This window comes from Dasypus novemcinctus, chromosome 17, assembly GCF_030445035.2.
Source record: "Dasypus novemcinctus isolate mDasNov1 chromosome 17, mDasNov1.1.hap2, whole genome shotgun sequence".
Taxonomy (NCBI): Eukaryota; Metazoa; Chordata; class Mammalia; order Cingulata; family Dasypodidae; genus Dasypus; species Dasypus novemcinctus.
In genome coordinates, this window is record NC_080689.1 from 20,113,089 (window position 1) to 20,138,381 (window position 25,293).

General features: G+C 38.4%; 1 protein-coding gene across 1 annotated transcript in view; it reads left to right on the plus strand.

Moving 5' to 3' along the window:
- TTC27 (tetratricopeptide repeat domain 27) overlaps positions 1–24,957 on the plus strand; it is a 217,687-nt gene extending 192,730 nt beyond the window's left edge. The window contains exons 16-20 of the mRNA XM_004452847.5: positions 51–216; positions 13,709–13,906; positions 15,165–15,276; positions 19,360–19,460; positions 24,627–24,957. Of these exons, the coding sequence (XP_004452904.2) occupies positions 51–216; positions 13,709–13,906; positions 15,165–15,276; positions 19,360–19,460; positions 24,627–24,749 (700 nt within the window). The 3' untranslated portion in view covers positions 24,750–24,957. The remainder of the gene's footprint in view (positions 1–50; positions 217–13,708; positions 13,907–15,164; positions 15,277–19,359; positions 19,461–24,626) is intronic.
- The last annotated feature ends 336 nt before the right edge of the window (positions 24,958–25,293 follow it).

Genomic DNA, 25,293 nt, shown 5'->3' on the forward strand with positions numbered 1-25,293 from the left:
TTCTAATAAACAAATCATTATTGTTCTCTTTAAAATTTTACCTTCAATAGAGTAAAAGCTTTTAGAACTTTACAAGAAGCTCTCAAGTGCAACTATGAGCACTGGCAGATCTGGGAAAATTACATCCTCACCAGCATTGACATTGGGGAATTTTCAGAAGCCATTAAAGCTTATCACCGGCTCTTGGACTTACAGAACAAATACAAAGACGTTCAGGTAGGATATACATATTTTGTTATTTTAATTTGTGTTGACAATATGATAGAAATTGTTTCCTTGAATATACATAGGAAAGTATTGTTAAACACAAGTAAAATGTAAAAATATATAAGAAGTATTTTTATTCTTAGTTACATAAACTGAATTTTGTCTTTACTGGGACTTGATTATGAAAATTTGATATGCAGTTTGCATATATATACAGTAAGCTTACAGAAGCTAACTAGAATGCTGTTTGTGTTACTTATTTAGATATCTCAATAATAAATTTTGTGGTTTGTAATATCTGGAGTAAATCCCATATTCATTCACTTATTCATTGACCAAGCATTTATTACTTAACTTTTGTATGGTTTGGACAATAAAGAAATGAAGACTAACATTTTCATTGTACTTTTTAATGAGCCAATCTTCTTGGTGCAATGAAGTTGGAACTGATGGATTCTAACACGATACAAAAATTACTGTGTCCTATAGGAAAATATGGGAGATTTGAAGCCACTGTTTTTCATCCAGTATGATTAGATACACACTTTGGGGCTTAATTGTGGTTGATGACAGTGTACAAAGATGGTGGAGCTTTATGATTTACAATATGGGAGGAAGGGAGGGAAAAAGAAAGGAAGGAGGAAGGAAGGAGGCGAGAAAGGCAAGGAAGTATAATGGGAGGGAGTGAAATTCACTGGTGTGGTAAGAACATTTATTGTGAAATTCTTCAGGTACCTTCCCCAAATAACAACTTGCAAATTCAGCACATTCTCAGTTAGTACAATTAATTATGAAGTAAAAATATATTTCTCTTAAGTTTCAGTGAGGAATTAAAAATGAAGGAAAATTTAAGTGATGTGAGGAGTGATCCTATTAGCATAAGATTACTTTTTTCCCTCCAATTTATGCAACCTTAGTTGAATGCACAGAGAGATGCATTTTGAACATTTTTCAGAAAAGAAAAAAATCTTTTAAAAAATACTTTTCCCAGCTCCCAGCATGAATTGAGATGTTTTGCTTTAGCTTTTATGTTAAATGGTTTTTCAAGCACATTAGTGGTCATATTCATAGATTCTCACCCCTTCTAGCAATCTGATCATAAGGAATTTCCATCCATAGCAGAACCATGTTCTGATTCTCTCCCTCCCTCCTTCACTCCCTTCCTCTCTCTCTTTTAATTTTTTAAGGAGGAATGGGGGGTTGAACCCAGGGCCTCATACATGTGAAGCAGGTGCTTAACCACTGACCTACACCCACTCCCCTGATTCCCATTTTAAATATTCTAATCCTGAGTCTGTTTTAGCACATTATTTAACTGAAACCATTCTGAATGTAAATGAACATTTAGTTGTTTCTTGGAGGAAATTATTAGGATTTGGTTTAAATTCATGGTCAATTAATTTTTTTTCCAGTTAATATATATATATATTTTAATATTTACTTCTCCCCTTCCCCCTGTTGTCTGTTCTCTGTGTCCGTTCACTGTGTGTTCTTCTGTGTCCGCTTGTATTCTCATCAGGTGGCACTAGGGATCTATGTCTCTTTTTGTCGCGTCGTCTTGCTGTGTCAGCTCTCTGTGTGTGTGGCACCACTCCTGGGTGGGCTGCGGTTTCTTGCAAGGCAGCTCTCCTTGTGCGGAGGCCACTCCTTGTGCAAGGGACACCCTTAGGCGGGGGCATGCCTGCATGGACCAGCACTCTTTGAGCTCAGCAGCACTGTACATGGGCCAGCTCACCACACCAGCCAGGAGGCCCTAGGTATTGAACTTTTGGACTTCCTATATGGTAGGCGGACGCTTTATCTATTGAGCCACATCTGCTTCCTGCCAGTTAATACGTGAATCTCTTTTCCCCCTCTAATTCTTCCCTTCCTCCTCAATTTAAGAATATGAAACAAGCTTCCTTTTGTACAGTAATATTTCATCTGAACACAAATATTTCAATGAGTTTGAAATGACTTTCTATAAAAGTTCAGTCCTTGTAGGAACAATTAAGGGCAGCATTTAGATTCTTGATACTTCCCTCTCACTCCCCATTACTGTACAAGAGCACCAAAAACAAATTCCTGTTAAGTGAAATGCTGTTTAGAAACAAAGCAGCTTGTGAAGCCTAAAGTGCTAAAATGTCAGATGTTATGACTGTTCGCTTAGTCATCTTATTTGGATTGGAAGAATTATTCCTGAGAACGTAATAACTAGAAGCCAATGACTTGCTCAGGTCAAATTATCATCTTTAGCTACTTGTAGAAAACACTCAGATATTCAGATGTAGAAATAGACAGAGTAAGGTAATTTGCCTGTGTGTTCCAAAAAGAGTTATCTTTGTGCTATCCCCTGTCAGTAGCTCTCTTCCAAAGAGTCTAGGATTCTCATGGCAGTGCTGAGCCTCTGGCAGGTGTGGGTTGAGTCACTCCATAGTGATTAAATCATCACTGAGAGAAAGTCTTGATGGCCAGTGATGGGCACAGTCCTGCTTAGCCTCATGGCATACTCCCATCCATCATCATGCTTTTTTACAACTAGTCAGTGTGGACCAAGACAATTGATAGGATATCTTGGGTAAAAAACTTTTTACTTAATTATATCTTTATTTTGCAAGTTTGGCATGAGTTGTCTTTCAAAAACACTTTGATATTCTTACGTTTGACACTACCTGATGGCATTCTGTTTTAATTTGGTTTTTAAATTCTCTTTGTATTTTTTTCTACATCTTTATAGATATAAATTATTGCCACTTCAACATTTTTTTCTATTTTGTTTGTGTGGGAATGTATAAATGTACACACCTATATACTCATTTTCATACAGACAAAGGGTAAGTTATCTATAAATCATTCTTCAGTTTTTTTCATTATTTATAATCAGACAATAAGTGGATATACTGCCTTTAGCATATTCTTTTCTTTTCATGCCCTCATTTTGATTAATGCATAGGCTAATAAAACCAGGGATGCTTTTCTATAGTAGTATTTATTTATATTCATGTCTAGATTATACATATTTATTTATCATTGGCAAATTTTCCTGTTCCTGCGTAATTAGTCCCCTTTCAATTTTCTAGTTTTCTACTATTATAAATAATGCCATGAATATCCTGGTAGATAAATCCTTGTGTATAAGCATGATTCTTTCCTCAGGGTGAATCTAAATGTTGATCTGTTATATTTTATTTTTGTTTTTGTTCTTTAACTTGAGCAATCGTTGGGAAAGGAGTTTAATTATTGCGTTGACTCATTTGAATGAGGCAAGAAAGGGAATTAAAATATAGTGAGTGCTTACTGTGCACCTGGCACTTAACTTAGCTGATCTTTTATAGGGCATTACATATTTGCGGTAGACACTAAATAATCCTCATTTTACAGTTGATGAAAATGAGGTCCAGAGAGGTCATGTAACTTGACTAGTCACATAGCTAATAGAAACTAAAGGTGGCAGTCAAACTTAGGCAGGCTTCTTTTTTTTTCCTTCATGTCATGCCTTGAAATCTACAGGAAGATATATGGCTTAAAAATCATGTTTTTGGGCAGCGGACTTGGCCCAGTGGTTAGGGCATCCGTCTACCACATGGAAGGTCCATGGTTCAAACCCTGGGCCTCCTTGACCCGTGTGGAGCTGGCCCATGCACAGTGCTGATGCGCGCAAGGAGTGCTGTGCCATGCAGGGGTGTCCCCTGCGTAGGGGAGCCCCATGCGCAAGGAGTGCGCCCCGTAAGGAGAGCCGCCCAGCGCGAAAGAAAATGCAGCCTGCCCAGGAATGGTGCCACCCACACGGAGAGCTGACACAACAAGATGACGCAACAAAAAGAAACACAGATTCCCGTGCCACTGACAACAACAGAAGCGGACAAAGAAGATGCAGCAAATAGACACAGAGAACAGACAACCGGGGTGGGGGGGGGGGAGGGGAGAGAAATAAATAAATCTTTTTTTAAAAAATCATGTTTTCACATCATATTAACATGCAGTGAAGTATCCCTAACAAGTTTTTTTAAATTGAGGTATAATTTATGCATAATAAAATGCACAGATCTTAAATGTTAGTTCAGTGAGTTTTGACTGTTATACATTTTTGTGCAGCTGTTGCTGGATTTTCTCTAGGTTCTTGGCTAAACTACAAAAGTAAATTTTAAGAGCAAACTGGTTTAATTAGGACAGTAATTTATTAAGGAACTAAGAGAAGAGAAATGGGAGAAAATAACAGATTATGGGTCCCAGGTAGGGAGGAATGGGCTGAAAAGAGATAAAGAAGGCTGATTTACAGACTACAATTTCTCATTACAGATTACAAATCCCTAAGTTTACTTGTGTGCTGATCCAGGCAGGGGGCAAGAAGGCAAGAGTAGGGCCAGTTTGGCTTTTGTGCTTGCTTTTTAGACCATTAATTATTCCTCCCCTTTGCTAATGTAGGGGAAGAATCCCAATTGTTTGCTGTTTTGATTGAGTACCCCATTCCTCAATCCCCTAGGAGGACCCAATGATAAGGCCCCTGGAGAATATCCAGGGTATTTTGGTCAGAATGGGGTTTCTGGCAAGGTTCTTCCAGCAGCCATTTTGTGTAGTATTCATGGCCACATGTTTAATGGTGGCAGTGTTCCTGCCAGGTTCCAGACCCATCTATTGATTCCTAATCTAGTCTGCCTCACAACTCCCACACAAAATGAGAAATGTAACATTTTTTATAACAGAAAGTTCTTTTGTGTTCCTTTCCAGTCAATTGAACTACTTGCCATTTCCCACCGGACAACCTCTTTCTGATTCCTGTCCTCACAGATTGGTTTTGCTTTTTCTTGAACTTCATATAAATAGAATCATGTAATATGTATTCTTTTACATGGATGTTGTTCTCTGTAGGGATTCTGATTGGTGGTTTTGGGGGGAGGTGAAGGGTGAGTTGGTGTTAATGTGCAGTGGGGCAGGTTGCCAGCGAAATTGCAGTCCTGCTTTGATATGGAACTATTACCTGAAAGAAAAGAGGGGAGGGAATTGATTTTTTAAATTAATTTTTTGCAAATTATAACTCTGTAAAATAGATATTATCTCCATTTTACTGCTGTGGAGTCTGAGGCTTAGCAAGGTAAACTAATTAGGCTGCTGTCTCAAGTAGTAAAGCTAAGACTTGGGGTCTAGCCCATTTAACCTAAAGTCTGTGCATGCCCTTTGGAGAAGAATTACTATTTTTTTCTGAAGGAGTAGGAAATAAAATTCTAAACTGCCTACCTCCCTCTGATAAACTGAGGTTTGGGGGAGCCAAGGGTCAGGATTATCAGACCAGGAAGCAAAGCCAAGCACAGAGGAGAGTTCCTAGTGGAGCAGGGAGTTAGCCAAGCAGGGGAGGGGGAAATTGCTTCACTCCTGGCCCAGAGCCCTCCTGGAAGTTTTTGTAAATGGACCTAAGGCAATCCTATTCTTTCCTGCTGTGAGGACTTCCAGGGTTCAAAGAGCCAACGCCTTGTGCTTTAGACTGAGGACTTCAAGATCAGTGTTGGGAGAGGAGCAAGTTATATATATTTTTCTATTTGTGGAGATTCTTTAGTATTTATATTAAAATTGGTATTTCTTCAAGTGAGAAACCTTTAACTCCTTTAGGGGCCAATGTTGGTTCCCCACTGACATTCTTTGCTTGCTGCAACCACTGAGCACTGTCCACGATGAAGGTAAAAAATAGGTTTTAGATAGAGAATGAAACAAATGTTCCAAATCACCTGTACTAGTTTCCTCGGGCTCCTGTGACTGAGGATGACAAACTGGGGGACTTAAAACAGTAGATATTTATTTTCTCACAGTTCTGGAGGCTAGAAAGTCTGAATCAAGGTGTTAGTACAACCATACTCCCTCCAAAGGTCCTAGGGACGAAGCCTTCCTTGCCTCTTGCAGGTTTGGGTGGCCCTGGTGTTCGCTGGCCCCGGTGCTCGCTGGCCCTGGTGTTCGCTGGCCCCGGTGCTCGCTGGCCCCCGTGCTCGCTGGCCCCGGTGCTCGCTGGCCCCCGTGCTCGCTGGCCCCGGTGCTCGCTGGCCCTGGTGTTCGCTGGCCCCGGTGCTCGCTGGCCCCGGTGCTCGCTGGCCCCGGTGCTCGCTGGCCCTGGTGTTCCCTGGCTTTAGGGTACATAACTCCAGTCTCTGCCTTTACAGGACTTCATCTCTGTGTCTCTGTGTTCTGTCCTCTTCATTTACGTCATTGGATTTAGAGCCCATCCTAAATTCAGGATGATTTTATCTCAAGATCCTTAATTAATTATATCTGCAAATACCCCATTTCCAAATAATGTCACATTCTAAGGTTCTGGTGGACATGAATTTTGGGGGGAAACTATTCAACCCGGTACATCACTTATTTAAATTAGAGCTGTGAGCAAGGATTTGTGGGCCATGGCATGGAACCAGTCGTGCAGCTTTGGTTTGGACAGGCTATGAAGGGACTATGCAGGCTGTTTATACTGATTAAAATAAAAGCCCTGTAAGTAACCCATGTAAAAATTTATACTTAGATTCTTTTATGATGTATCAAATGGATTTCAAATCATCTAAATATATAATAAATATTTTTTCATTTCACTGAAAAATTAGGAATGGAAGTGAATACTTAACAAATTCACTGAACTTTGAAGTATAAAAGAAAACTCAAAGAAAAATTTTTGACCATATTAAAAAAGGGGGACAAAATATTTGTAACAAATAGGAAAGCTAAAAAACTAATAATATCTTCATTTCCTAAAGAGTTAGTATCTGTTACAAGAATGAAACGGAACAGAATAGAGAATTCAGAAACAGAATCAAGTAGATATGAGAATTTAGTATGTGGTACAGATGGCATTTTAAATCTCTGGATATAAATAGAATATTCCATATGTATTGGAATAGTTCGCCAAGCATTTAGGACTAAAATCTAAAGCTCTGTCTCACTCCTTAAACCAAAATAAATTAAGACAAATAAAATATTTTAAATTGAAATGCCTTCAGAGGCAGAATTATGTTGTAAGAACAGAGATTCTAGAGCCGGACAGCTGGGGCTTGCAGCTCACCTCTGCCAGTTACCCCTCTAGGACCAGGGGCAAGCTATTTATTTATTTATTTATTTTAATTTACCCCTTCCCCCCCCGAAATTGTCTGCTCTCTGTGTCCATTCGCTGTGTTCTTCTGTGACCGCTTCTATCCTTATCAGTGGCACCAGGAATCTGTTTCTTTTTGTTGCGTCATCTTGTGTCAGCTCTCCATGTGTGTAGCACCATTCTTGGGCAGGCTGCATTTTCTTTCGGGCTGGGTGGCTCTCCTTACGGGGCACACTTCTTGCGCGTGGGGCTCCCCAACGTGGGGGACACCCCTGTGTGGCAGGGCCCTCCTTGCTCACATCAGCACTGCGCATGGGCCAGCTCCCCACAGGTCAGGGAGGCCCGGGGTTTGAACTGCGGACCTCCCAGGTGGTAGGCAGATGCCCTGTCTATTGAGCCAAGTCTGCTTCCCTGGGCAAGCTGTTTAATCCCTCTGTGCTTCATTTCGTAAAATAGTACCTGCCTCACAGGGTTGTTGTGAGGACTAAATGAGTTCATCTATGTAAAAGGCTTGGATGTATATATGTAAATTGCTATTTACATGTAGCTGCTATAACCATTGTTATTGTTGCCATCATGGTTGTCATCATTTTTCAGAAAGCTAAATCATAAAAGCACTGAAGTTATAAGTTTAGAGAAATTGAGGATCAATAATCATAATAGCTTATAGTTTTATAGTGCTATGCAGGTTGTCAAAGCTCTCACCTGTAGGATGATTCCTTTGCTACAAAAATCTATGATATAGCAGACAGGAAATCTGATCTCATTACTGTTATTTATCAACTTCCTTGGAACCCCCTCTACCCTCTTATGCATGGAGGACTTCAGCAGTGGACCATATATATGTTCCTTTCCATTCTAGAACCAACTAGTCTTAAAAGCTTTGGTGTTTAGGTAGCTGGTACTTCCAGTTCTTTGGACTTAAAAGACCTTTGCCTCTTACCCTTATCCCATACAAGCAATTCATTCCTATGGCTGTATCTTGGATCCTGTTTCCCCACAAATTGTTCCACCAATAAAATCTTAATCTTCAGTATTCTACCCTTCAGCTACTTAATGCATGCATAGTAATTTATAGTTTTGAGTACTGGTTACTAATGGGTTAAATAATCATAACATTTTACCTATAGCAGTAGATATAAACTTTTGCCTGGTTTAAAAATTTCTTTTCACTTTTGATGAGGCAAAGGAGTATAGTGTTGATAAACTCATAGACTGTCCAAGGGGAATTGTCCACTCCTTAGTGATTGATTAAATCAAGGAAATTCTACTATAATACCCTTCGCTTCTTTTACGCTATAAATATCTGTTTTTTAAAGGAAGAGTTAATATATGATAAAAGTTTTTTTTTGTTTTTTTGCAGTCACTCTGGATAACTGGATGTGATTTATCTGGCTTACTGGTTAGTGGGAGGAAAATGCTGATATTGGCCAGTGTGTTATAAAATTACTCTAATGGTATTTTGCATAATTCTGTCATCACTCTAAAACCACTTTTTAGGATTATATATTTGGCACCATTTGTTAATGTATTTTAATTGTTTTTTCCCTTTAGTGCATGGGGCTTTCTTAAATTCAGGAAATAATTACTTAATTAACTTTTTATTGAAATATAATGTACATTCAGAAAAGTGTGCAATCATAAGTGAACACATGAATTTTCCTGAAGTGAATACACCTGTGTAACCAGCACCCAGATCAGGTATCAGAACATGAGCTGCCTCCCACAGCCCTGCAGTCCCCCCACCCACCAAGGGTCCCCACCATTACAGGACTTAGAGGTAAAGTCAAGTTTTGCAAATGCATACTCATGTGTGCCATCATTTTTTGTTTTATCTTTGCCAATCTTTGAATGCATTTATATGTTTTTGTTTTTTCTCTTATTTTTAAATTAAATTTTTACTTTATTAAAATAATACTTAGTTTTACAAGAGAAATAGTAGTATAAGGCTTATAACAAAATTGAGCAATTTCCTGCTGTATCCCTCCTTACTCCTCAAAATCGTTCTCCCCAAAGGGGAGAAACCCATTAGTATTTCTTTTCCATTTGCATATTTTCATGTTTCATAATAATTATACTGTTTTTTTTTTAAAGATTTATTTTTTATTTATTTCTCTCCCCTTCCCCCAGCCGCATTGTCTGCTGTCTGTGTCCATTCGCTGTGTGTTCTTCTGTGTCCACTTGCATTTTTGTCAGCAGCACCGGGAATCTGTGTCTCCTTTTGTTGCGTCATCTTGCTGTGTCAGCTCTCCATGTGCACAGCGCCACTCCTGGGCAGGCTGTGCTTTTATTGCACAGGATGGCTCTCCTTACGGGGCGCACTCCTTGTGCGTGGAGCTCCCCTACAGGGGGGACACCCCTGCGTGGCATGGCTCTCCTTGCACACATCAGCACTACACATGGGCCAGCTCACCACATGGGTCAGGAGGCCCTGGTTTTGAACCCTGGACCTCCTGTGTGGTAGGCAGATGCTCTTATCAGTTGAGCCAAATCTGCTTCCCTGCTTTTTTAATTAACTAAATTTAGGCATTATCTGTTGACTTCCTATTATAGTAGATGAGGACTTAACTGTCTTATACCAGCACTTCGGCTCTTTCCCTTTTCTATCTTCCCAATATATTTATGTTAAAATTTTTGGTCTAATGAATATTCTTTATTAATATTACTATGTCTATGCAAATAGTACTCAAAATGGGTATTACAGGATAGTGTGGCTATGTTTCTTGTTTTGCTTTTTGTTTTTCTGTTGTTAATAATTGTCCTGTTTTGTTTCCTCTCTCTTCTTTCTTACTCTCTCTTTCTAAGCCTTTTAACTACATTCATGATTTCTGCCTCCCCCTCTTCCTTGGTTTCCATGACACCACCTTCTCCTTCCCATCTAGCCACTCTGCCCTCTGCTTGAATTCAATGTTCCTTAAGATTCTAGCCTCAGAGAGAGAGAGAAGGAAAGGAAAGGAGAGGAAAGGACAGGGAAAGAGGAAAGAGGAAAAGGAAAGGAAAGGAAATGAAAGGAAAGGAAGATTCTATCCTTAGCCTTATTCTTATCCAACAACTCTCTTTAGGCAATATCTGCCTCTGCCATGAATAACTCCCCATTTATTCTTCCAGTAGAGAACTGTCTTCTGTGCTCCTGACCCATCAATTTAATGGGCCATTGAATATGCAGATGAAAGTATGAAGGCAAATTTGTTATTTTCTCCCCTCCTATTAAAGATCACTTAATAGCCACTATGAGGTGGCTAGAGGCATTTGGTTCCCTTTGCAACCACCTCAAACACACACACATACATACACATATACATGCACACACAGACACAGGCACGTCACCAACTTTTTCTCTCTCAAACTGACAGCACTGCAGGTCTCCATTTTTATTGGCAGGAAGACCATTGTCTCATTGTCTCCTCAAGGAGGCCAAAGTGAGGGGATGAGATTTTGGGCCAACTGTGAGATCTCACAAGAAGTAAAGGATTTTACTAATTTAGTGTTTCATTTGTACATGTAGGTAGCTGTTTTAATAGACCATCTTTTTAAAAACATGTTAATCCTTAAAATGTTTACAGAATGATCACTTGAAACAAATAGTGCATATTTATACTGTTTCTTTTGCATTGTTACTTTGGTATTTAAAACCACATGTGGGATTATATTGAGAATTAAAGACAGAGATAATGTGCTTTCTTCAAACAAAAGAAAAATTGCAATTGAAGAATGTTCTCCTGTCCCCTTTTGTCTCTGTGTATAATTATGACCATGAGTCTGAGCTCAAATTCCTAGAAGTGGAAACCTTCCAGAGGAGCCACAATTCTTCAATGGCATCTCCCACATGGATCAGAATGTTCTATGAGGAGGAAGAGCAAGGTGTCACACTGGTTGCATCTCTCTTAGTAACACTTTCTGAAAGAGGTGTATTGATTCAGTCCTTGTTTGAAGCACAGTTGTTTATTGAGTCAGTGCTGTGTGTCTTGCACAATATTAGATGCTGGTAATACAAAGATGGTGAGATATGGTGTCTCCGTGAACTTGAGGGTAAGAAAACGGATGCAGGCACCATGGCTCTTGGAAGCTTGCCATTCAAATTATGTGCATGGGCCAGCAACAGTCACCTGGAAGCTTGTTAGAAATGTGGAATCGGGAAGCGGACTTGGCCCAGTGGTTAGGGCATCTGTCTACCACATGGGAGGTTTGCTGTTCAAACCCTGGGCCTCCTTGACCTGTGTGGAGCCAGCCCATGCAGAGTGCTGATGCGCTCAAGGAGTGCTGTGCCACACAGGGGTGTCCCCACGTAGGGGAGCCCAACGCACAAGGAATGTGCCCCGTAAGGAGAGCTGCCCAGCACGAAAGAAAGTGCAGCCTACCCAGGAATGGCACCGCGCACACAGAGAGCTGACACAACAAGATGACGCAACAAAAAGAAACACAGATTCCCGTGCCGCTGACAACAACAGAAGCGGACAAAGACGACGCAGCAAATAGACACAGAGAACAGACAACGGGGGCGGGGGGGGGGGGGGGCGAGGGGAATAAATAAATAAATCTTTAAAAAAATAAGATAAAAGAAAAATGGAATCTTGGTCCAGGATGGATCAGAGTCCCCATCCAAGATTGTCCATTTCTAACAAATTTGGATTGATGATGCTCAGGGAACTGTATGAATGGGTTCACCTAGAGACTACTGGAAGAAGACACCTCTGGGATCTGTGTTCACCCTTGGTCAGATGGATTGGAGATGATGGGACACAACCAGTGGGTACTGAGGTGCTGGAGTTCTAGAGAGGAGTCTAGCTGGAGCTGTACAGATAGTATCAGAGTACACGTGGTGTATTAATTAAGGTTCTCTAGGGTAACAGAACCAATGGGATATCTATAAATAGTATGAAATTTTATAAAATTCTTCCACGCGACTGTGGGAATGCACAAGTCCAAATTCCACAGGCAGCTGCAAACCAGGGACTCCGATGACAGTCCTTGATGAGTTTCCAGGAGACGTTGGCTATCAGAAGTAGAGCTGGGAATTCTCTCGGAATGCTGAAATCTCTTCTCCTTTCAAGGAATTTAGCTGATTGGATTAAACGTCACTCATAGCTGGTGGCAATCTCCTTGGTTGATTGTAGATGTAGAGCCATCAACTCATTAATGATTAAATTCCATGAAAATTTCCTTGTATTACAGTTAGCCTAGTGCTTGCTTGGCCAAACAACTAGGCACCATTACCTGGCTGAGTTGATACGTTAGCCTAACCATCACACTTGGTAATGTATTTGAAGCTACAGGTGTGGATGAAATGGTTCAAAGAAGAGAGGAGCACTAAGTATGGGCCCTGTGGAAGAAGAGGCCTCCAAGGAGACTTAAAAGGGGCATCCAGAGAGATAGTAGGGATGCAGTTCTAGAGAAGGCTTCAGGATGGTTTGGCTTTTATTTTATTTTATTTTTTTCAAATTCTCAATTTATTCATTTTTTAAAAAAAATATTACATTCAAAAAATATGAGGTCCCCATCCACCCCCACCGCCCCCACCCCACCACTCCCCCCACAGTAACACTCTCCCCCATCATCATGACACATCCATTGCATCCGGTGAGTACATCTCTGGGCATCGCTGCACCCCATGGCCTATGGTCCACACCATAGCCCACACTCTCCCATGTTCCATCCAGTGGGCCATGGGAGGACATAAAATGTCCGGCAATTGTCCCTGCAGCACCACTCAGGACAACTCCAAGTCCCGAAAATGCCTCCACATCTCATCTCTTCCTCCCATTCCACACCCCCAGCAGCCACCATGTCCACTTTTTCCACACCAGTGTCACATTTTCTCGATTATTAACCACAATAGTTCATGAATAGAATATCATTAAGTCTACTTTTATTTTATTTTAATGAAAGTGTAAGGGTGATCTCACAACATTTTTCAATGTCATTGTCACTGATGATTGTTTTAGTTTCCCTTTGCTAAAACAAATACTGTACAGTGTTTAGCTTAAACAACAGGAATGTATCAAAATTCATTGTGTTTGAGACCAGGAAAAGTCCAAAATCAAGGCTACAGTAAGATAATGCTTCCTCCTAGAAGACTGTGGCATTCTGGACCTGGTGACATCTATCCTTGGTCCTTGCCTTTTCTGGTACATAAGCGGCACATGTGGCAATGTCTTTCTCCTTCAGGTTCTACTGTCTACCTCTAGTGTCTTCCTGTGGCCTTCTCTCCTAGTAAAGGACTCCAGTAGTCTGGATTAGAGCCCAACCTGACTCAGTTGGGCCACATTTTAAGTAAAATAACATTTTCAAGAAATCCTATGTACAATGGGACCACACCCACAGGAACGGAAAAAGATTAAGAACATGTTTTTCTGGGTGCATAATTCAATTTGCCACAGTGATGTCGATGGTAGCTTTTTGGTTTCATTGCTTTTGGTTTATTTCTAGCTTTTACCAATTCACTTACATGCATTTTTTAAGGTCCTTAAAATTCTAGTGAGGGCAGTGATTGATGGAATGACTGATCGAAGTGGAGATGTTGCAACCAGCCTCAAAGGAAAGCTGCAGGAGTTATTTGGCAGGGTAACTTCAAGAGTGACAAATGATGGAGAAATCTGGAGGCTGTATGCCCAAGTATATGGAAACGGGCAGAGTGAAAAACCTGATGAAAATGAAAAGGTAGGTTCCCTCCTCCTGGGCTTTTGCTTTTGTTTGAGCAGATCTGCTTTTTTGATTGTGAAGGGAGAGTTTAGTAACTTGAAAGATAGGATTAATGTGCTTGATTTTTCAATTTTGATTCAGTCTTTAATATAAACATTTCAAATTGTGGACAGATTTAAGACTTAGCAACCTTCATCTTTTTTCTTTCCGTGAGTTTTTCTTATATAATTGTTCTGTTTCCTGAAAAAAAGTCTCTTTAGTTTGTTACCCATTGCTGTTCTGCAACAAAGGCTTTTGTTGTTTATTCCACACCCTTTCGGTAGGCTCATTGCTGAAGACTGAGGTAGTTTGGGTACAAGGACTGAAAGTGTTCATATTTTAGACGGGCGACTATAAAAGCGAAAGAACCAAAGGAAATAAATAAGGATATTGGAGAAGAACTATTAAAGTCTAAACATATAGTGCTTTACAGAGCTTGCCCTGCCCCTTTCTCACCAATTTGATAGCACACCAGTTCAACTCAAGTTATACCATTCATTAGCCTCTTATCTTCTAACTTAAAGGAGTTTCCAAGGTTGGAATAATTGTTTTGTATTTCTTTTCAAAACACCCACAACAAATCAAATGTACTACTTGTGTGGGTTTGGAATTAGCCACAGAACAGATAATCAATGGGATGCTTAGCTGTTCTCCCTACCCTCAGTCCACCCAGCTGGCTTCTGCCATGGCCTTGTCAGCCTTGAGAACACACACACACACACACCTACATTGTCTCTCCATTCCTTCTTGAATTATGCACTTCATATAGAATTGACAGTACTCTGAATTATCTGATCTGTGACTTTTTCTTCAAGAATTCACAAGGATGAGGTTGTAAAAGATAAGGAGTGTTTTAAACTTCTGTGAGCTTAACACATCTACCATTAATTACACAGGTTTTACCAAATTCATGCCTTATGCTTTAAACGGGTCTCCTGAACTAATAGCTACAAATACTGGGGAAATCTGTATACTTCTTAGAGCTTTCTAAACCTGGCCTTTATATTTTTCTGTTCACAGATAAATGTCTTTTTCCAATTAACTGCTTGATTTCTTTTAATTGCTTATTGGTATTGTATATCTATCCCCTGTCTTTGATAAGAATAAAAGAGACTATGCTGTAGTACAGAGATGCTGGCTTTTCAAGTGGGAATTAGTTCCATATGGCTTCCAGGAAAGATGGAGTTTGAAATGTGAATTCTAATTGTGTTTTGAATGTTGTTCTTTCTTTCTGCAGGCATTCCAGTATCTCTCTAAGGCATACAAGTGTGACACACAGTCCAGTTGTTGGGAGAAAGATATTACATCATTTAAGGAAGTAGTTCAGAGAGCCTTAGGACTTGCACATGGTATTTGATATAAAATTTTATTTCCATAGCATATCTTAATGTATGTTTTCCTGATAAAAAAAGTTTAGTCAAAAGTAAAATTCCATTACAGAGAACTTCAGATTATTTCATTATATTGAAATTACTGTATTTAATTCAACAAACATTTATACTATATTTAATTCAACAAACATTAATACTACAAACTATGTAGTAGGTCCTTGGCAGCCATAAAAAGAAACAGGATAGAGAGTCAAGTGCTATTTGAACAAGTGATGGGTATTAGAAACTTCTTCTAAAAAGATGTGCAGTACCTTTACATCTGTATTAATCTTCTGTTTGTATTGATTACATAGTATGAAGGAAATTTGTTAACTTTTCCCTATTATTTTCCCTTTACTCATGTTCTTCCTTTATAAATGAAAATATTCATCAAAAAAGACATAGAGGGAAGCGGATGTGGCTCAAGTGATTGGGCTTCTGCTTTCCATATGGGAGGACCCGGGTTTGATCTCTGGGGCCTCCTGGTAAAAGCGTGCCCGCGTGGCAAGCCAGGCCCACATGGGGAGCCACGTGGCAAGATGATGACACAATAAAAGAAAGACAAAGGGAAGAGTCAAAACGAGACCCAACAGAAACCAGGAACTGAGGCGGCACAGGTGACAGGGAACCTCTCTCCACATCAGAGGACCCCAGGATCAAATCCCAGTGAATCCTAGAAGAGAAAATGAGAAGACAAAAAAGAGAAATAGATACAGGAGATCACATAGCAAATGGACTCAGACAGAAGGAAAAAAAAAAAACAGCAGGGCAGGGAGGAGGGAGAGAAAACAGAAGAAAAAAAGACAAAGATCTCTGGAGTACATGGCAGTATACAAAGAACTATAGCATATACAAAAGAAATTTAAAATATAATCTAACCTCTATCTTTGGGAAACTGAAAGGGTGATTTTGGGGAAATGAAGGGTGATTTTTGGGAGGCAGGTTATATGTGTAACTTTATGTATAAGGTTACATGCCTATTGGATAAATATATTCCAGATAAAGGTGACTTCTAGTTATTTGCATTAATGAAAAATATACCAGTTAGATTTGGTAATGCATTTTTATATTTATATATAAATATGGCTGTGAGAGGCCTTGGGAATACAGTTCAAATAAAATAACAAAACCATAATGTTAAGAAATGAGTCACAAGGACTGGCAATCTATATCCTAATGTCTTCATCCTACTTCTCTGCCTACACCTTCTTCCTGCAACTCTAAATAGAACAAATAGGAAGGCAATGAGGGACAATAAAAGGGCAAAGCTTTTGAATCAGGGAGACCTAAGCTCCAGGACTAGCTCTGCCATGTACTTGCTAGATGACTTAGGGCAAATTACTTAATTTTTCTGAGGCTTAGTTTCTTCATCGGTAAAATTGGGATACTACCTACATATGATTGTTGTGAAGAATAACTGAAAACATTTAAATATGTAACACTATTTTGTACATGGTTTAAATGTTAGTCCCTGCCACGCCCTTTCCCCCCATCCTTCCCAGGTAGGGACTCAAAACTAAAAAGAACAATGAAGAACAAGGATAATGTGTAATTACCTTTAATGAAGTCACAGAATATGGAAACAATTTAGGAACGGACTTGGTAGTTAATAATTCTGCTTCTGGTCTTTGACAAAAAGAATATAAATATCCAATTTCCTAGGCCACCTAACTTGACAGATAAGGTCAAAGTGTTGAAATCTGCATAGCTGAAATTCAATGCAGAAAAGTTCCTGGTAACTGCTAATAGGTTAGCAGAAGGATGTTTTAGGGTGACTAGAATTTGTGTGGGTTGTGCTGGCCTCGAGATGGGTGGCCTTATGCCTTTGGCCTTTGTGGTACAGCATTCTCTTTGAGGAAGCACATGCGAAGATATGTTATGTACATAATTAGCAGGATGCAATTTACTTTGAAGAATTTATCTTATCTATGTCAATTTACCAACCATAACCATTTCCTTGAAGAGCCAGCACTATAATAGTCAAAACCAAAATATTTTCTGACATCACGAAGGGATGGTATTAAACTTGTCAAGTATAAATATGCAGGTTAAAGAAATGCTCCAGGAAAAAAATCTTCAATCTGCATCTTAAATTTGGTTTTAAACTGTTATCAGCACCATCTTTTCATCAAAACAATACTTGGAGAAAAACAGGTGTCTATTCTTTTAAGTTCTCCTTTGACTTTAATGAATTACATGTTGCTGCTCCTACAGCATTTTATGCATTTTTGAGTGGATGCTCAGCTTTAGTTTCTAGTGATATTTTAGATTTTTGACGATAAATTTTAACGTTTTCTGAGTTCTTTTGTACACCAGTACACACTGGGTTTCTCTTTTATTCTGTTTTCTTCTCAGTCTCTTTCCACAACCCTGTTCTTCTACCCCACACAATTCTGAAAAGGAAATACAACATTTTAAATAATCTCTACTCTATTGCGTAGACTTTATTAGAAAACTTGATAAAACATTGCCATCTCAGAGTAGTATCCTAGACCTTTCTGTAACAACGCTGTTGTTGTGCACCCATGTGTAGTGTCTGAAGGGTGTTCATTTGCAGTTTCTGCTCCTTTCTTTTCTGGGAAAGAGTAGAGAAAAACAAGTTCATTTTTTGCATCCCCAGGAACTTGTAAAGTAATAGTTATGCATTTTAACTACAGTCTGCAAGGGGGCACTCCTGGATTTCCCAGTGATTGGAAACAGCAGGTTCTCTCTTTTTCTCTCTCTCCCTCCTTCCCCCTCTAGCATGTGAAATGAGATTGAAGAGAGGAACTAATGGAGTATGGGTTTCTTTTTCACTCTATTGTTTTTCTCAGAATGAAAATAAAGGATTAAAAGAAGAATTACAAATGTTTTTGATATGTTACTAGGTATTAAGTATCCCAAGTACCTCAGTCATGATAGTTACAATTTCCCTCTATGAAGGGAAACAGGCATTATAATCTTCTCTATCTCCTTTCTAATTCTGCCCTTTGAAAATGAGATTAATATTGCTAATTACCATACATCCTTTTGACCCTTAGCTGAGAATTGTCAAAATCGCATGAGTATTCTGAAATAGGATGTCAAACGTGGTACTTGCTGTCCTTAGAAGATATTATTAATGACGAAACTGTTTTTTCCAGGCACAGGCAGCTTCACAATTGATTTAGAGTTTGCATGCACAGAGAAATCTATTTTCCATCCCTAATCTAAGACCTCGGGCACTAAGTAGACTTTAATCTTTGTACTGTTTAGAGCAGTCTTAAAATAAGATCTAGTTATTGACCTCTGAATTTAGTGAGCATAATTTATGTGAACAAATCTGAGAAGAAACACCAGGCATTGTGTTTGTAGAAAGTTCTTCACCTGTTCTTATTAAGCATTAAGAGCTGGGCATTCTGCCAGGGAGTGTGCCCTTTCATAGTTTCAGAATGCGGAAGGCAGAGTTGTCTGGGATGAGAGATTCCACTGTCTACCCCTTCCCCACTGATCCCTCATATGGCTTAGGAACAGTCCCCAAATGAAAGCACATAGACTGTTGGTAGGTATAAATTCTTCCAGAATGGTTATATAAACCCTAAGTATGAAAAAGCAGTAAGAATTGAGCTGTACATGTCTGGCAAGTCCCTCCCTTGGGCTAGTGTCAGCAGCAGTTGTGGGTCACCATTAGCATGGGAAGGCCCACTGACACATGCCGCATCTTTTCTTCCCCTCTGTGCCCACCTTGTTTTCAAAAAGATTGTGTCTCCTTGCCTAGTGTGTGTGTGTATGTGTGTGTGTTTAGGGTCTCTTCCCGACAATATGTAACTCACCAAAAATCATCCACTTCCCCCCAAATTCCCTGTTTGGAAGTAAATTTTCTTTCTTAAAGAAGGATGAAAGGGAGAATTGTGCACACAATTATTACCGCTTTTCAAAAATACAAACTTCACATGTAGAACTATTTCTAAAAGTCTGATCCTAAATAAATAATTGCTTTTTTAACAGTATTTTTAATTAAATTGAATTTACAATTTCAGTTATTAAGTACATATTTAATCTCCATATTTTTAATGGATGTTTTCCCCCCTGTTTATTTTCCAGTGGCTATAAAATGCAGTAAAAACAAATCCAGTCCCCAAGAGGCTGTACAAGTGCTTTCTTCAGTTCGGCTCAATTTACAGGGTTTGTTATCTAAAGCAAAGGTGAGACTGAAATGTGAATCAATTAGAATTGTCATATAGAAAAAGGTCTTTAATATAAGCTTACTGTTCTTAAATCTTCTTTTAAATCAGGGGTAATTTGAAACCCACATTATATTTTAGATAATAGCCCCATGGGTGATTGGTTGAGCTGGTAACGATATTATTGGCCCAGTGACTAGACCACCCTAAACTCAGGTAACGTAGGAGTCATAGAAATAATTGTTTACCATCTCAGCCCTAAGAAATTTTTTAAAAACCTAAAGTAAAACAATGTTCTAACTATTTTTTCCCAAAGTGTGGCATACCACTGGTGGCACTTGGGTAAACTTTCTGATTTTAATATATGTTTATTTCAACACATATTAATATTAGAAAAAGTATAACTGACACATCAAACCTACAGTTTTATGGACATTATTCTCCATTTATAGTAATGATGTAATATTTCCTTTAAAATACTTTAAGTACAAAAATTGATCTAAAACAAGAACAAGAACAACAAAATAAAACAAAAGAGAAGGGGAAAAAATTTTGATCCAGAGAAATATTAAAGAGTTGGCATATGGATTTGACAAAAAAAAGAAAGTGTTAAGGTAAATGGGTGACTCAGGTTTCACAACTAAAATAAACCTGCAGACCAGAGTTGCGATGGAGGTGCTTTTTTGAAGACTGAATTCCTGGGCTTTACCCCTGACAGATACAGATCATGTCTGAGATGGAGCCTGGGAAAACTGTATTAAATTTCCCAGGTATTTCTAATGTGTAGCCAGATTTAGATTAGTCCGCTAGAAACAAAATTTAAAGGAATATAACTTCTAGCACAATTTAGCACTTTTCATTCCTAATCTTTACTTGCCTTTGCTATTTAATCTTGGATGGTAGAAAATTTTGACTCACTTCTGGGAGTGGCATGTCGGCACCACTTCTGGACATGTGTGAAAACCTTTCCAGAGTGTTCCTTTTTTATTAATTAGTTGATCTTTTAAGATCCAGATGTCATTTTTACCTCCTTAGGTGTTTAACTTACTTTATTATCCTTACATTAGCTGCATGCTAGAACCAGGTTTCTGCACTCTACCCAGAACTGTATTTCCTCCCAGTCTGCCAACACAAATTCAGAATTGTGTCTCTCAGAAAAATGTGTGTTTCTCTCATAGAAACTCAAAGCATCAAGATTTTTCTGTGACTCTTCTTCCCAAATTGAGAGCAAAGTTTTCTAGCTTTGGTTAGATCGCTAACCTCTTAGAACATGATTATGTCTTCCTTCAGAATATACTCCTCTAGTTTTTGTGGTAATTTTATTATTTGCCACAGCTGTTACCTTTTTGCTAGAGGTGGTAAAGGCTGTTATAGCAGTTCCTTTATTTTATTTTTTTATTTTACAATTTGATTCACATAACAAAACCCTTTCTTAGATACACTGTTCTTAAAGGAAGAAAATATTACTCCTATTGAGCATTTTAATCTATTTATATACAACAGAATCATTTTTAAATCATTTTCTTGTCACTCTAAATGCTGGTTCCTACCACTACTTAGGTACTGTAGTATTTTTATTTTTTCTTCCTTTCCTCCTTTTGTCTTTTTGACATTATGATAGACTTATCTAGCACTTATTGTGTGTCTATGTTAGCAGGACAATTTGAGGCCTGGACGTTAATTTTATTTATATGTGTCTCTATAAAATTTATTAAATTGGATGAAGAATTAAAAGATAAAAGTCAGCATCTTAAGTTCTTAAATATCATTACTCTAAAGAAGATATAATATCTTAGAGCTAAAAAGGCCCATTTACAACATTGTGTTTGAAATTTTGACCAGACCCATTGTGAGAAATGCATTTTGTAACATGACTGTCATAGTCTGCCAGGGCCACTATGACAAATACCGTACACCAATTGACTTAACAACAGGAATTTATTATCTCATTGTTTTGGAGGATAGAAATCCAAAATCAAGGTCTCCATAGGCCATGCTTTCTCCCCAAAATCTATAGCCTTCTGGGACTGGCTTACTGCATTCCTTGGGGTTCCTTGGCCTGTATCTCTGCCTCTTTCACATGGTCTGTTCCTAGAGCTTTCTCTGACTTCTCACTTCTGCCTGCACCCAAATTTCCTTTCTTCATAAGGTCTCCAGTCATATGGATTAAGACTAACCTGATTCAGTTTGACCACACCTTAACTATTAATAACATTGTTTTAGTCAGCCAAAGGGGTGCTGATGCAAAATACCAGAAATTGGTTGGTTTTTATGAAGGGTATTTATTTGGGGTAGAATCTTAGTTACCAGACCATAAAGCATTTAAATTACTTCCCTCACCAAAGTCTGTTGCCATGTGTTGGAGCAAGATTGCTGCTAATGTCTGCAAGGGTTCAAGTTACCTTTTCCTCTTAAAGCTCCATGGTCCCAGCTTCTTCCAATATTAACTGTAGGCTGTGATAAGTCTCGTCTCTCTCCTGGGGCTCATTCCTCCCCAGGTTCAGCTGCAGCTGTAGGCTCTTAGACTTATCTCTCTTCCGAGGGCCTCTGTAGTGTCTGTGGAGCTGTCTCTATTCCTCTGTGTTCTTTTCCTATGTATTTACTTCCTGGGGCTCCAGCCCAAAACTCTCTTGTGTCCTCCTTCTCTGTCTTCTCAAATTCAAATGTACTTGTTAAATTTAGCTTTCAAACTAGAGATATTATTTGGTAATATCACTAAGAGAAGGTATTTTATATATCCAAATATTGAAAGTCATAGAAAATTTTACTTAGTGTAGTCAAAGAAAAAGAACTTATGTAATGTTTCTATGCCTTTTGCTTTTAGTAATGTTATGAAGATAAGATGAAATTATGGTTTTATTAAGGCAGCTCAGTTTCTACCAAGTTTGACATGCTAATGTACCATACTATCTTACTGCCTGTATTGTAATGTTAAAAATACTTTCTAAATAAGTTTGAAAATGAAGTTTTATTGGTATATCTTCTATCTTCTGTTTGCTTTTTACTTCTTTTCAAAATGCTTTTCTTCTTTTATCTTTGTACAAAGCTTTTTCTTGTAAGGTATAACCATTATGTTCATCTGTACTTACAGGACTTAGATAGTCTCGTCTGTGCAGGTCCTCTGCATCCTTCCATGCTGTGATAGTCCTAGACATTGAAAATGAGGCCTCAGAACATCATCTGCATTTAGATTTTGTTCTCATGAGATCCCAACTGGATCATCCAAAAAATAGAAAAATCACCTCCCAATACCTCCTTGGAGATGCCTTTTTGCATATAAAATTGGAAGTCTCTGATTTCCTAGTAGATCACATGCCTTTTTTAACTTATTGAATTACACTGCAAAAAAAACCCACTTTTTTAGAACACTGTAAATGGTAAAAATGAATTACGATAGTGTGGAAATAGCTTGCAGTAGGCATGGTTTGCACAAATCACTGCTCTTTTCTTGCCAAGTCAAGGATGTCATGGAAATAAGCTAGAACTGAGAGATTCACCTAACAGGTCATCTGGTCTGTGTGCTGGCAGGACAGAGTGACTCCTGTGTAGGTGTGTGGTGAAGAGCATCCTAAGGGCTGTTGATTCATGAGGGATGCTGAGCCTGGAGCCTGATCCTCTTTTGGAATGCTCAGCAAAATTTTTATCCTATTTGTCCTCTCTAAGCCTCAGTTTCTCTCTGCCTCCTCTTTACCTTATAAGGAAGTGATGCAGATTCATTATGATTTGCAAACATTATAATTCTTCACTGAAAAAAATTTACTATGTTGGTCAGTTATTTTCCTAAAAGATGTTTTCTGTACTAATCACATTGCAGAAGTTATTTTCCTAAAAGATGTTTTCTGTACTAATCACATTGCAGAAGTTCTTATATTGTTCTATTATGAAATGCTGTACAAGATGTGACTACAGAGATGGAAGAAGTTGCCTTGCCAATGTGCATACAGGGGAACACTTATTGCAGTGATGGAAGGCAAAACATCAAAAACCAAGCTTTTTAATTTTTTAATTTTTTGATACCCCAATTTATTTTTACTTTATTTTTTCTAAATTAGTATGTATTCTATATCTAACCTCTAAACCCATCACTATATTCCATTTTACTATTAATGGAACCTGGCGATATATTGGGCTTCATTTTCAGGGAGGTTTTGGACCACAGAGGGGTTCGATGGTGGCGGGGGAGGAATACTGGTGTGGGGTGTTATTGGTGGGGGGCGCATGATTGGGAGGGAGTTCTCCAGCACATATGTGCAGGGTGCATTTAAAAAAAAAGAGAGAAAAAAAAAAGATGTGACTACAGAGTAAGGTGACACAAGTTTACTAAACATTGTTGAAGTTCTGCACTCAGGTGAATGCTCTTTACTCTAAAAATCACTATGGAAAACTCTACGCTTATCCCAGTAATGCTGTCATCAGTGGTAATGATAGTTTAATGGTAAATTTGATTTTTGTAAACAAACCATCTAGTCAAGTCTGATGAAAGAGCTATATAGTAAGCTTAGTAATACCATTTATGATTAAAACACACATACAGACACTTAGATGAAATGTGGTCTTAAAATCCTGAGGCTTATTTTCTTGGGTGTCTATACTGGCTCAACAGGCAGTTCCTAGAGAGGCATTCCAAAATGATTTTGGCTGCAGTAGCCTTGTTATAAGATGTTGCAATAATTCTCTCAAGGCAATTCCTTTTATGGGGCAGGGCACATTTATTCTTATTTTATGTCACTGGGTTTTTTTTGCTTTTACCAGATCTTGATGATCTTTGTGGCCTCAGGGGCCTAAGCCAAAATTAATCTTCAAATAATTAGCATAAAGGATATGATTTATATGAACTTGACTATAAAATGTATTTTTTTTGTTTCCATTTATTTTATTTGGGTGAAAAATGCTTCATCCAAAATCTCTCTTATGGCTGTGGTATGAATAACCAATATTGAAAAAGCAACCACTTTGAAGAACAGAGCTCCTTAGAATTTATGAGTTCAGGCAGGCATGTCCTTTTGAGTTGTAGTTTGATTGTCGCAGCTCGTACATTCACAGGATGATGAACAGAACACATATTGTCATTGCAACTATAATGTTGTGGTGTTATCAAAGGTCATTTCAATTCTGTACTCTGTATCTCTTTTATTTTAAAATAATTTTGCAATTGTTTTGATAGTTCCTTCTTATTTTATGTTACAGCAACTTTTTACAGATGTGGCAAGTGGAGAAATTTCCAAGGAGTTAGCTGATGAAATAGCAGCTATGGACACCTTACTAAAAGAGCTCCAAGACCTAAGCAACCAATTTCGAAACCAGTATTGACCATACTGGCAGCAGTTCCTGGAAAAGGTGTTTTCACCTTCTGGAATTTCTCTTATACCTGTGTATCTGAAACACAAAATATTTTGGTTTTTAAAGTAAATTTCTATTGTTTTTGTGGGTAACTTTCTGATTTGTAACTTTTCCAAATGTTTTGAGATGTCTGAAGGACATTAAATAAAAAGGTCTTTGTTTTTTTTTGGCCGACTTACAGTTGAATTCAGTATTCTTATTATTCTTGAGGTATTTCAGCACAAAGAGTAAATAAATTATAGTTTGCATTTTAGCATAGGGCTTATTCTCTCTCAGCCTAAAATGAATTAGATAATTCTTTGGAAAAACTTAGTCTAAACAGGAAAAAAATTTTTAAAGTTACATATTACAACTTATGGAATCATTAGAGCAACTGCTTTATTGTCCACAAATGATAAAAGAGAAGATTTGGTAGTGCTGGAAACCTTTACATTTCTTGAGATTTTGTGTTTACGTCAGAGAGATACAAGCTTGGCTGAATTGGAAATGTGGAAATGGTTTATCTTCTCAATCA